The following is a 12,272-nucleotide window of genomic DNA, read 5'->3' on the forward strand; positions in this document are numbered from 1 at the left end:
CTCGACAATCTTGGTTCAATTTTCAGGTCAGATCAATCCAAAACTTGTAGCTGATTTGTTACTCGGAATTGTAGCTGCAACAAAATCACGCAATATTTTTAATTTTAGATGCACATAGATTTTGGCGATTTCATTGACATTTTCTCAACCTTACATTTGTTTAGAAGTTGTTACTCGTGTTAAGAAGTCCTCTTGAGCAGTGAAATGCTTTTTTTTATCCCCTATAACATAATGTTCGGAAATTCCCACGGCCTGCTTATCCGATGTCCCTGGTTTTGTCTGAAAGCCCAATCTGAGTCATTACTTTTTTCAAACTCTTTTACGTGCTGTCATGTTCTTTTCGGAACTTTTATTTTTCAACATATTTTATTTTATCCAAATAGAACGAAATCAGGAAAAAAACGAGGGGGGAGCAAAACCGAATCACATTCATTCACTCTCCGAACCCTTCTTCCCCCCATCCATAAGTATTTTTTCCTCTCGTTTTGCTCGCTGAGTTGCCTTCGTCTATCTCAGCGCAAGAATCAGCGCAAAAGAAGACGGGGACCCCGTGTTTTATCAGATCGCCCTTCTATTTTTTTTCTCTTGCTGCGCTCCTTTCCTATACACTTCTGTGGAAGTAATAATTTGCACAGGTTTCATGTTCGTTTTGCCTTCTGTATGCGCAAACAGTAATCGTCATCGAAATGTGTTTGAAGCTGTTTAGTGACGACAATACTAGTTGACGTTTGCATTATTTTTTTAAAAGCTAAAAAGATAGTCCTCCCATTTTTCAAAAAAAAAAAAAGATTTAAAAATGATGTTAAAACGATTCTCAAACATCTCAATTTATTGCTTAAAGAACTTAGGTAAGTATCTAACCGTGAAATATTCAATTTCAACCTCTTTCTTTCAGGCTCTAGTATTTTTGATCCAACATGTTAGGTTTTTAGGGTTAGTACTTACTTCATACTCTCTACAGAAAAAGTAAATACACAATTAAAAGATTATTTGGAATTTTAGAAAATTAGAATTTTTTCAACTTAACGTTCCATTCGAAGTCGGACTACCGCTCACAAAAAAAACCTGAAAACTTCAGATAAGATATCACGTGATTGGGATTTTTTATTGATTTTATGTAATGTACTGTAAATATTAGGCGTTTTAACTAAGTTACATAAATATCAAACTTTGAAATTAACCATTAACTTTCCATTTCAAAAAAATTTCAGTAACTGCAGTCCAACACTTTTCAAAACTTTTGGAAACACAACGAACTTACAATATTGATGTAGAAAATTTTACAATGATTGTTTAAAGTTCTACCTTTAGAGATCACTTCTGTTTTTCAACTTTTCATATGTAGTGACAAACACTACTATACTGATTATTCTTATCTCCATTTAACAATACAATGTTTTGTGGCTCGATTTTTTTATTCTCAAAACATAAGATTTCGTGCCTTCCTGCCAGTCATCCCCTTGTCTTATGTCAGCTTACTCACACAATCTGATTCCGAAATCAAGTTTCGTTTGTCGGATCGTTCAAGCGCAGGTCCTATGCAATTTCAACCATTCTCCAACGCACCGAGCTCTTCCATCTTCCATCTTCTTCCCGTCGCATTTTTTGATTCGTTTCTTTTTGTTCACACTTCGTAGCTTATTCTTCTTGATTCACTCTGTGTTTATTTCACTTTTTCGTGTAATTCTTTAATTAATCAAATGCGGCAGTCGGTCGTGACCTCAGATAAGCGAGGGCTTGACGAAAGGCGCTGGTGGTTTGGAAAGAAGACGACGGAGCAGCACATGCAATCTGAATTGAAGCGCTGAGAATTGAGGAATGAAAATGAATTAGAAAAGAAAACACAAAGACAAACCACTGCACTGCAACAATTGTTTTACGTTCTTGATTTGAAAATGCGGGAAACGTTTAGAGCAGGAAGTTCTAGTGCTAAATTATTTATGAGCATCCCGGTTAAATGCTCAAATGGTTTAAACATGAAAATAATAAAATCGAGTTTCATTCTGGTAGGTTATAGGGTTTTCAAAAAGGTGATTCCTTATTCAAAAGCATTTTTGAAAATAGATTAAGAAAAGTATATACATATATACACTCTCTCAAAAAAAAAATTTGAAGACATTTTCCATTACCCATTTGATTATGAACTTCATTTTAAGAAAAATAAGGCTGCCAAGTTCTTCTATTTTTCTTCCACCTCTTTCTTTTAGGGCTGCAGTTACGAAGTCATCCAAAAATTTAAAGTGCATGCTAGTATTTTTTGTTATTTTAATCCAAGGGTGCGCGGCAATTGCCGACCGGTAATTCTAATAAATGAGACGGTTGGGCATGTTTCCCTGATTTTTTCATTGAACGTTAATGATACAATATAGAGCAATATTTGCTTCACTTGAAAATAAATTTTATAACCAAGAAAGTGTTCAACAAATGCCCGAATGCTGAAAACTGGCTATGAAAATTGCTGTCAATTTTTCGGCAATTTTCACCGGCAATTTTCAACATTCAGACTGTTTTTGAAGATTTTTCCAATTTTTTCTACTTAAAAACTAGTTATTTATAACCAAAGCAAGTATTTTTCTATATTGTATCATTAAATTTTAATGAAAAATATTGGGGGAACATACCTAACCGTCTCAATTTGTTCTGTATTAATCAACACTACCAGAATAACATCTGACAGTTTCTCGAGCTCAATCAAACTGCTTTTTTTGTTTATTAACGCAGTTTTGCGAATTCCTGTTTATACAAAACTGTTACCCACAAGGGTTTCATCTAGCTGTTCATAATTGGCTAAAGTTAGCAGTGATTGCGGGTTTGAGGTAATTTTGTAGGAAGCAAATGTTAACTTTACCACCTTTTAATAGTAATTTTGTCTTCCAAATACTTGCACTCACCCTTTTTATTGTAAGACCGTCTTACTAATTTCAATATTTTATTTGGTTCAGAAAATATTTCGTTGAAATATTAAAATGCCGAGCAACTTGTTTTTTCATGTAGTGAACGATGGACAACTAGTAGTCAATACGCTTGCTCAATTAGTTCAGTATTATTTCATAATTTGTCACGATCTCATAAGCTTCCTTTAAGAGTATGCGTAGATATTTAATTTTTTCAAAGCTCCGAAGCGATCGCAAACTAATAGCGTAGGACAAATTCCCAGGTCAGTTTTGATGATTTCAGTAATTGAATGGTTACTTTGATTTGAACATCACCCCTTTGAATTAAAAAAAAAACTTTTTGTTATTCCACCACTGTAGCTCAAATATGAATAAACTAAAATCTAGCGATTGATGTTTTTTATGCTAACTGCAAACCACGCGCGCGACGCTGCAAGCTAATATTCACCGGCTTATAAGAAAATTAGACTTGTTAAAAAATCCGGCGTGCCTGGCACGTCTCTTTCTTAACCCTAAAATCTATAAACCGAAGTTCCACATAAGGTCAATCCAACGTAATACCTCGTTCCTGTCTGTATTTCTCGGGTAGAAGACGAAGGCGAAAACTGCCTGTCCTCTCCATCTCCCTCACTAAGGGCAGCATATACATTATCTTGTTTCGCAAGTGGTGAACTGTGTCGTTTGGAGGGACAAATAACAGGTCTGTCACCTTGCCTTCTGCTTCTCCTTTCGAGTATTACAAATGTGTTACAGCTTTTCGTTTTGAACAAAGAAAATACTTGGTTGCCATTCTCTCCTATTTCTTGACTTCCCATTTTAGTATCGAGTCTATCTGTATCTGTAGCTAATGTGTGATTTCTTAACAATGTTTTTATCATGGTGTTTTTGTATTTGATACGTAATAATGTAAAAATATTTTAGCCATCACATTCTCGTAATTTCAGTTAGTGATTTCTCTACACTTTTACAAGCTTATTTCTTGACTTTTTGAAAATAAGCTTCGTTTATTAAAGCTTATTAAATAAAACAAAATACGTTTTTTTACAATTTCATTTTTCTGCACACAAGGAAAGTATTTCGGCTTACAATTAGATTTTTGAATGAAACCTGTGTACTTTGAAAGAGGGCCTTCTTAATAGGTCACAACCAATAATTTAGCGGCAGTAGATCACGTTGAACTGGAGAGAAATCGATCTGAAAAGGTTTCAGTTGCACTACTTTAGAGGCCCGCAAATATTCTGGGAGCTTTTTGGATGGATTTTTTTTTCATTCAACTTGAACCAGAAATTTTTCAAGTTTACAAAATTCCAAATTTCCACAATTCTATGAAATTTCACATGCCTTCAAAGCAATGCAAAATTGCACTGGAACAATTTAGGTAGACTTTTTTCTAGTTGTCCACTGCCGCTAAATGTTCGTTGTTACTTATTTGGAATGATTTTGGTTCCATTTGAAAGTTTGTTGTTTTCAAAGTTTTTTGAAACTCATAAAATTATAGTGGAATTTTTTTATTAATTTCTAATTATTTTCTTCAAATGTAAATCACTTCAATCGAAAAACAGACTAGAGTACTTTTCGACTCATAAAGAGCAATTTGTAAATAATTCATACGAATTTTCAGACGATCCAATATTTTATATTTTACCTCACCAATGGCAGGTGATTTCCGAGAATTCTCTCCGCAAATCTCACTCTCTTGATTTCAACTTTTCTTCTCTTAATCACCAGGTTTCCTGTGTTTTTTCCAAGAACAGAAACCTTGGCTCATATGTCGAAAAAACATTGAAATAGCGTTAGAGTCAAAGCTCCGAATCAAATTCGTTTTTTGCACTGATATTTCTTCTTCTTTTTTTGTCAAAAAAGGGGCCCTTTTTTCGAAAGACACTTGACGGCTGACTAGATTGCCAATTCGTTTATTAGGGTTTGAAGAGCTTCGCTTCCTGAATAGATACTCTTTTTTTTTGTTCTAGTGACACTGATGACGATGAATTTTCCATATAAATGGGGAATGCGTATGTGTGTGTATGTATAAGACCTATTTTTAAGAAAAGAACATGAAGGATGTTGAGCAAATGAAAAAGAACAAAAGGGGAAGAGCGTCGAGTGTATCCTCTGCTCATTTAATTTTCCCTTCACTGGTTTACTGGTTTACACTTTTTAGACCATAATAAATATGAGACAAACTATGTGAGATTTAGCTCAATGAAGTAGTATTAGTTCTGGAGTGGTTCCCGGCGCTAACAATTTTACAGTAATCCAGTGCCAAGTAAATTTATTTTGGGGATATTTTAGACAAATCAAAAGTATTCAACTAGCATTTCAACTCTCTAAGGGGGCCTTCTCGGAATTTTGCTCTAGCTTCTTGCCCAAGTTTGGCTCAAAAAATATTAACTTGGATCAGAAGTTGGCTAAACTTTGGCAAACGTTGGGCAAGACTTTGGCAAAACTTGGATACGGGCGGCATCAAAGTTTAATTCAAGTTTCACCCAACTCTTGCCAAACTTTGGCCCAAACTTTTTTGTTTCGTGTCAAACTTGGGTAGAAGTATGGCAAGAGTTGGATGAAACTTGGGTTAAACTTTGATGTTGCCCGAATCCAAGTTGTGCCAAAGTCTTGCCCAACTTTTGCCCAAGTTTAGCCAACTTCTGATTCAAGTTAAATTTTTTTGGGCCAAACTTGGGCAAGAAGCTAGAGCCAAATGCCGAGTTATTTATGTTAATAAACCGCTATTTCAAGCATTTTTTCACTTCCTGATCAATAAGACAACTCATACAATCTCTACAGTTGTGGCGACCGACATCTCACAGGCGTACTTTTTTTCCAAACCTACTCTGTGAAACTTGTTTCAACATACGTATTGGTTTTGCAACAGCGAGCTAAATTGTCGTACGTGGCACAAACTGCATGTCTAATTATAAACTCGTCTTCTTTTCACATTTTTAAAATCTTACATGAGACAATGTATATAATTTTAGTTTTTAACTTCGAAATTATCAAGGCAGTTGCTTTGAACGTTTTTTTTTCAAATCAAAGACTTTTTGAGTTTATGAAAATTGTAAACTAGGGTTTTCTGAGATTTCCCCAGAAACTGATCTTATTGTTTAAGTTCGTTTTTTGTTTTGAGTTCTGGTCTTCCACTACTTGCGCCACTTGAATTTTGCAAGAAACAAAAATAAAGCTACACATGACCATAAATACTGTAATAAGGGAGCTCTGTCTCGTGCTCCTCGCCTTCAATTACACCATGTCTGCATGCTCCGTGCTCCATCCGGTTCCGACTTCGTAGTCGTCGTCGTCGTCTACATCTGAGCGTTAGTTTCCGAAGATTGATTGATGTCAAAGTATTCATAGCCGTTCCACACAGAGACTCGTCTTTTGCATCCAGGTGGTGGTGCTAGTCTTTTCGATATTTAATTGTTTCGGACATAAAGCAGCACAACTTGAACGCGCCAGAGTTATTCTGTTATTCTTGAACATCTGTAGTTATTTTACCCTATTTTATCATGTTTCACTCTACTTTCCCACTGTTTTTATTGCCAGAAACGTTAGATTATCCAGAAGTAGTTTTGCCGTTTTAAGCTTAACCAGTAAGCATTTAGACATGAATTCCACAAATTTCGTTGTTTATATTTCCATTCAGATTATTCAATTAAATGCTATGACGAAAGCCTATCCCTATCTCTCTATTCGATTGACGTTTTTTTTTGTTATTTTTCTTGAATAATTTCAATATCTCTCAAAATTTGTTCCAGACATTCTTTTTCTTTTCAGATAAATTACCATTTTGACGAACATGAAAATCAGCACCTTGTAACTCAATATTGAACACAAGAACATATAGAAAACACACACAGGTTTGTACTTTCATTTCTCAACCCAATCAATACTTTGTCAACGTGCGCCTCAAGACAGGCAGAGAGCAAAAGTTGTCTCTGGCAAAGAGTGGGTAGGAATATTTATGCCGTTATATCACTAAAAAAAGGCAGCAGAAGCCACTTGAATTGCGATTTGCCCCTTGAGAATGAAGCGCATATTCACTTCAAATTCGGCAAAACTCTAGAATCTCATTTTTTTTATCTGGGATTTTATTAACCTTAGGTTCTAGGTTTCATGACGAAAGCTGAGAATCAAAGGAGAGAAAAGCGTGCAGCTTTTTTGAAATTCATTGTTTCTTGACCGCAAAATGTTTAAATATTTTGAACTTATATCTTGAAATAACTTATTTATTCAACCTAAACGTATGTAGAAAAGAAAATTAAAATTAAAATAGATATACAACACAAGTTATGTGCAGCTCAAAAAACTTGACTTAGATTTGATGTAGGCGGTTCCAGCTTCACTTCAGTCAACTTCAGATCAAGTAGATAAGGTTGTTATTTTTTGAATAAATAAGTTTTAAATTTAAAGTAAAGTTTTCAGCAAGCTTGAATCCAAAAAAAGAGACAAATCAGAATTCTCGAGATATTTTGCTAATATAGTTTCTAGCAAGCTAATTGTTACGTCTTTATGAGTGTCATATGACCATGTGCAATAGTCATTAAATACCTGTGTTTTTGCTTTGCGAATTTGCAAGCCTAAAATTTGAGGCAGACCAGTTTTTCCTTTGTTAGAATTTTGGTTTACATTATAGTTTTATAAAATGAAACTATGATGGCCAATTTTGATTACATGAACCAGTCTTGGTTGGTCAAAAACTTCAAATTTCAATTTTCTTTCTCCAAGGTTGTATTTAAAACAGTATTTCAGCAAAGCGTTGCCCATGTTTAATCAAATTTTTTAAATGAACATTTTCTCATTACTGTTTGCTGATAAGACTAAAACCTTCATAGAGTCGTGAAAAATTATTTGTAAACGTGGGTTAGGCTGCCCCATGTCGGTGTGATCTACGTAGATCTACGAGAATTGCGGGAATTTAGACGCATCTGATTTCGCATCGTTAACTACGTGCTGGCGTCACATTTTTTGAGGAAAAAATTCCCGCATTTTTTGTAGATCAAACCGTAATGGGACAGCCTGGCACCACGTGCTTTTATGAAATTCTGTCTTTGTGTGCTGCTTGTCTAGTTGTAGCATTATATTCGTTGTCTTTTCAATTTGTTAAACAGGATAGTTTCTGATGTAGCTTCTATAAGAGATTTCTATATTCAAAAAGCTAATTTGGCAATATCCCGTCTTGCTATTTTTGAATTTGAACACTATTTGAAAACTGAAAAAAATAATTTTTGAAGTAGTATTTTAATTTCAGCATGCCTATGTATTGTATGTCTGTATACCTAACTATAAGGATTTTTGGACTTTTTGATAAAAAATCAGAGTTTTCTCATAATAACAATATGAGTAATTACCTTTTTACCTACTAAGAAGACGTACAATAAGGTAGGTCTTTTGACAATCATATTTATGATAAATTTGAAACGTATGATTTGTTACATCCACTTTGCTTAATATTACATGTTATAGCAGATTTCAACACAAATATAGAAAAAATTAAACGCGAAATCGAAGATAAAAGTTGGTAAAACTAAACGTGAGAGCATCTGCTTTCAGTTAACCTGCAACTTCCGGGAATCAAATGTCTGCAAAGTTACACTCGATGAAATCATTCAGTTTCGTTTCTAGAGTTCCACGTAGTTTGCCATTCCCCCACTCGTTTTGCATAACATTGAATGATCTAGACCTTTTTTGCATATTTTCTTGGCCGCCTCGAGACGCCGGGGCCTGAACACCAATTCTTGGCCTGGCTGTAACCCCCTGTTTGTTTATTTGCTATTTCTGTTTATTCGATTTTTTCAGTTTCGCCGCCCTCTTCATCTCCGAACACTTTTTTGCTCATCTGACACCCAAAACACTGAAAATGGCAGTGGCTCACCATTTGTGTCAATTTCTGCGGAAAAATGAGACGATTGATTTCTCGACGTTATTGAGTCATTCGCCACGGGAAGAAGCCACTTCAAACATAAATAAGGTTAGAACGAATAGGGGAAAAAATGTCAAAAAGAAACGATTTTTCTCAATTTTTTCTTTCGTCGAACAACACGGAAAGAGCGAGTACTACTACTGTGTCTAGAGTTTTAAAACTCAATTTGTTTAGTTTGATGATCAACTGATCACATCGACACAGTCATCATCAGACACTTCAAAAAAAGAAGTTTAAAATCTGAGATTCCCATAAAGGAACCGGAACCATAAAATAAAAATAACAATAAAATTGATTTCAGATTACATATGCTTACATTGCGCCGTTCATAATCATATTTGGAATAGTGGGTGATGTGTTAACAGTTGTCACTTTAACACACCCATTATTACGGAAATCATCAATCATATACACATACCTGACACTGCTGGCTATGACTGATTTGGTAAGAGCAAAATTATTGAAACAAACGGTATTTCAAAAAACGGGTCTCTGTCGCTACAATTGGTTATAGTTGGTTATCAAAAACAGACAATTGTTTAAAAATTCAACGTTTTGAATTATATACTATACATTATATATTAGTCTATTGAACTCTAGTGATTAAATAATTCATAAAGGTTGCATTGTCAAAAAAATTTGCATTGTCTGTATGTTGAAAGTAGTAATTTTTGAAAAATTGTGATCCCTTACAATACCAAAATATAAATAATTAATTCATTAATTTCAAAAATTGAATCCGTAAAAAATGATTTTTTGGATGACTATCATGATAGGTGAAAATGATTATAATTAATAATTCTAACTTTTAACAATTTTTTTGAAATTTATTTTTAGCAACAGTTCCTGAATTAAAAAAAATTAGTAGCATTTAGGATTTAGCAGTAAATCAATGTTTCAATAAAAAAAAGTAGTCCGAGATTTCAGCAAAGCATTTCCTTTTCTTCCTCCATTTCCTTTGAACATTCATGTTCCGAGAACCTATTAAAAGTAGAACTAATTAGTAGATTTTAGAACGTTACGTAGTACACCCCCCTCCCCCCCCCCCCGAGTCTCTAGCAGTTTTAGACTTGGTTTTTGGCCCTTACTCCTCATTTTCAGCTCACACAATTCTCTGTTATACCAATGATCATGTGGCTGCTCGACATTCGTGCCTGCTCCAAATCATCGGCGTTTTTCTATGCGCACATTGGGTTTCCTTTGGTACAGTTGTAGAGAATGGGGACTTCTTGAACAATTGAATTTTCAGGCGAACGCTTTGATGGGCTCAAGTGTGTGGATTGTTGTATTTCTGACGTTATCACAGTATATGGCGGTGTGTAAACCGTTTGCATATGGTTTAAGGTAGTTTTTGGAAGATTATTGAAAATGAAAAGTTGATTTTATTTTAGGTCACGGAAAATCTGTTATGTATTATTTGCACTTGCTTATATGTTCAATTTCTGTATCTATGCACCATGGGCGGTAAAGAAGAATGTTCATGACATTTCTGATCTGGTACCGGAGGTATTATTATTTACTATTATAATTTTCTTTTTCTACGATCCATTTCCCTCAGAGCTTCCTGGTATCCGTATGCCCATACGTAGTGTGTGACGCAAAGCGACCGGATTGGTTCGTGATTTATGAAACTGCTCGCGAGCTCATATCCAGAATATTTCCATTCTTCCTTGTCGCATTTCTCAACATCAAGATTCTTATAACGTATAGGTAAGTGTGCGTTGAGTGGGGTGGGGATGTGGGGGTGGTCGAGAGAAGGAATGCAAATTTATGTTGTTTCAGAAACACCAAGCGGGATAGGATGGAGCGGCTGGCAAACTCTCAGAAAAAGTTTATGTTCGAAAAGAGCGAGAAGGAGGAGAAGCGACTTTTTATATTGCTCTTTGCAATTGTCATTGTGTTCTTTGTGTGCACTATTCCAGCAGCTCCACTCACTATTTTAGTGGCGGATACGAAAAATAACAATGTCGGATTTCAAGTAAGTTTGGGAATATTAGCGAAGGGAATACTGAGTAATTGTGGCAAAACTGCAACACATTAGATCTTACAAAAATAGTGACAGTTATATAGATAGTGTTCCCGAAAAAGCACAATTTTCACCAAGTCTGAGATTTGTAAAAAAAATTAATTTTCAACATGTAAACTTACAAAAAATTAGCAAATATCATCAAGTATAATATAAAACTAGGGAAATTTTTTTTGAAAGTTAAGAAAAATCATTTATCTTTGCGTTTACCTAGAATGCTTTATCACTTGGCTGCTCTTTTTTTTGACAAAACCAGATCTATTGTATTTTTCTATAATTAGTACGATCTTATGCTCTACACAAAGTTTTATTGCGTGCTGTAAAAAAAAATTTAGAATGAGTACTGACAGATTTGTTATGCAATTTTTTTTTCAGATCTTCCGAGCAGTTGTGAACTTACTAGAATTTACCAAGTTCGCAATGAATTTCTACTTTTACTGTCTCATCAATCCAGACATCCGCAGTATTTGTGCGCACGTAATTACATGTAAGAAGATCACAAAGCCTGCGAGAGTAAAGGGTCAACCAACTACTCCACTTTCGAAATATACAAGGTAGAATTTCAACTGATATGATTATCCCATTGAATTTATATTTCAGATCTACAAAAAATTCCACAATTCGCGACGCAAACAAGAATGGTGAAAAGCGAGGAATCGACGGCAACGATAATGATTCAAAGAAATTCGATGACTCTAGAAATAGCTCGTTGAAATCTGGGTGAGTGGTCAAATAATCGACCGCTTATTAAATTCATTCAAATTTCAGAAAAGATTCCGTTCGGCGGGGAGTACCTGCGGACAGTTTAATCGAGAAATTAACTGTCATTAAAGAAAACGAGTCAGTCACTTCCGATACCGGAGATCACGTGTAAAACAATACAACCTAATAACTATTTGAAATTATTGTCACGAATATATATATATATATATATATATATATATATATATATATTTACAATTTCCCTGAAATTTTCTCTTTGATACCATTCCTTGTTTACCAGTCTTATGTTGTGAATACTGTAGATATATATAAAAAATGAGAAAACAAAACAAAATGAAAAATTAAAATATAAGCGACAAATGTCATAATAAAATGCATGTATGTTTGAATTGTGAACACAAATGTGAAAATAAATATTTTTTATTTACTTTTTGTTTTTTTTTTGTTAAAATTAAATGGACTTGCTGCCACAACTTTTAGGAAACTGTGTTGACTTTATAATCACGATGTAGGTTATTTCTGATTTATGTTTGAATTAGCATCATAATATACATAATTTTAGTGAATATTAGTGAGAAACAATTTGTACTCAAATTATTATGGGTTTGAAAAATTAAAAATTGAAAAAGTACAACTTTTACCTTTTTTAAAATCTAAAATCTGCTATAAAAATAATTTCAAACAATCTCCCCACCGTCATCATTGATAATTT

The 12,272-nt window shown here is 34.2% G+C and overlaps 1 protein-coding gene and 3 non-coding genes across 4 annotated transcripts; 3 read left to right on the plus strand and 1 right to left on the minus strand.

Annotated features, from left to right (window-relative positions):
- The first annotated feature begins 461 nt into the window (after nt 1–461).
- Y70D2A.5 lies at nt 462–593 on the plus strand. Its single transcript, NR_072618.1, has one exon. It is a non-coding gene; the product is annotated as an Unclassified non-coding RNA Y70D2A.5 (non-coding RNA).
- A 2,931-nt stretch (nt 594–3,524) lies between these two features.
- On the plus strand, nt 3,525–3,668 carry Y70D2A.4. Its single transcript, NR_072619.1, has one exon. It is a non-coding gene; the product is annotated as an Unclassified non-coding RNA Y70D2A.4 (non-coding RNA).
- A 2,992-nt stretch (nt 3,669–6,660) lies between these two features.
- On the plus strand, nt 6,661–11,987 carry npr-40 (G-protein coupled receptors family 1 profile domain-containing protein). Its single transcript, NM_001392893.1, has 10 exons — nt 6,661–8,859; nt 9,113–9,256; nt 9,913–10,014; nt 10,061–10,155; nt 10,203–10,317; nt 10,370–10,521; nt 10,594–10,789; nt 11,213–11,391; nt 11,438–11,557; nt 11,606–11,987. Exons 1-10 carry the CDS (start codon nt 8,749–8,751, stop codon nt 11,709–11,711), a joined length of 1,320 nt encoding a protein of 439 aa, NP_001379041.1. The 5' UTR covers nt 6,661–8,748; the 3' UTR covers nt 11,712–11,987.
- Y70D2A.3 lies at nt 8,483–8,606 on the minus strand. Its single transcript, NR_072620.1, has one exon. It is a non-coding gene; the product is annotated as an Unclassified non-coding RNA Y70D2A.3 (non-coding RNA).
- Nucleotides 11,988–12,272: the final 285 nt, after the last annotated feature.

The sequence above is a fragment of the Caenorhabditis elegans genome, chromosome X (genome assembly GCF_000002985.6).
Source record: "Caenorhabditis elegans chromosome X".
Lineage (NCBI taxonomy): Eukaryota > Metazoa > Nematoda > Chromadorea > Rhabditida > Rhabditidae > Caenorhabditis > Caenorhabditis elegans.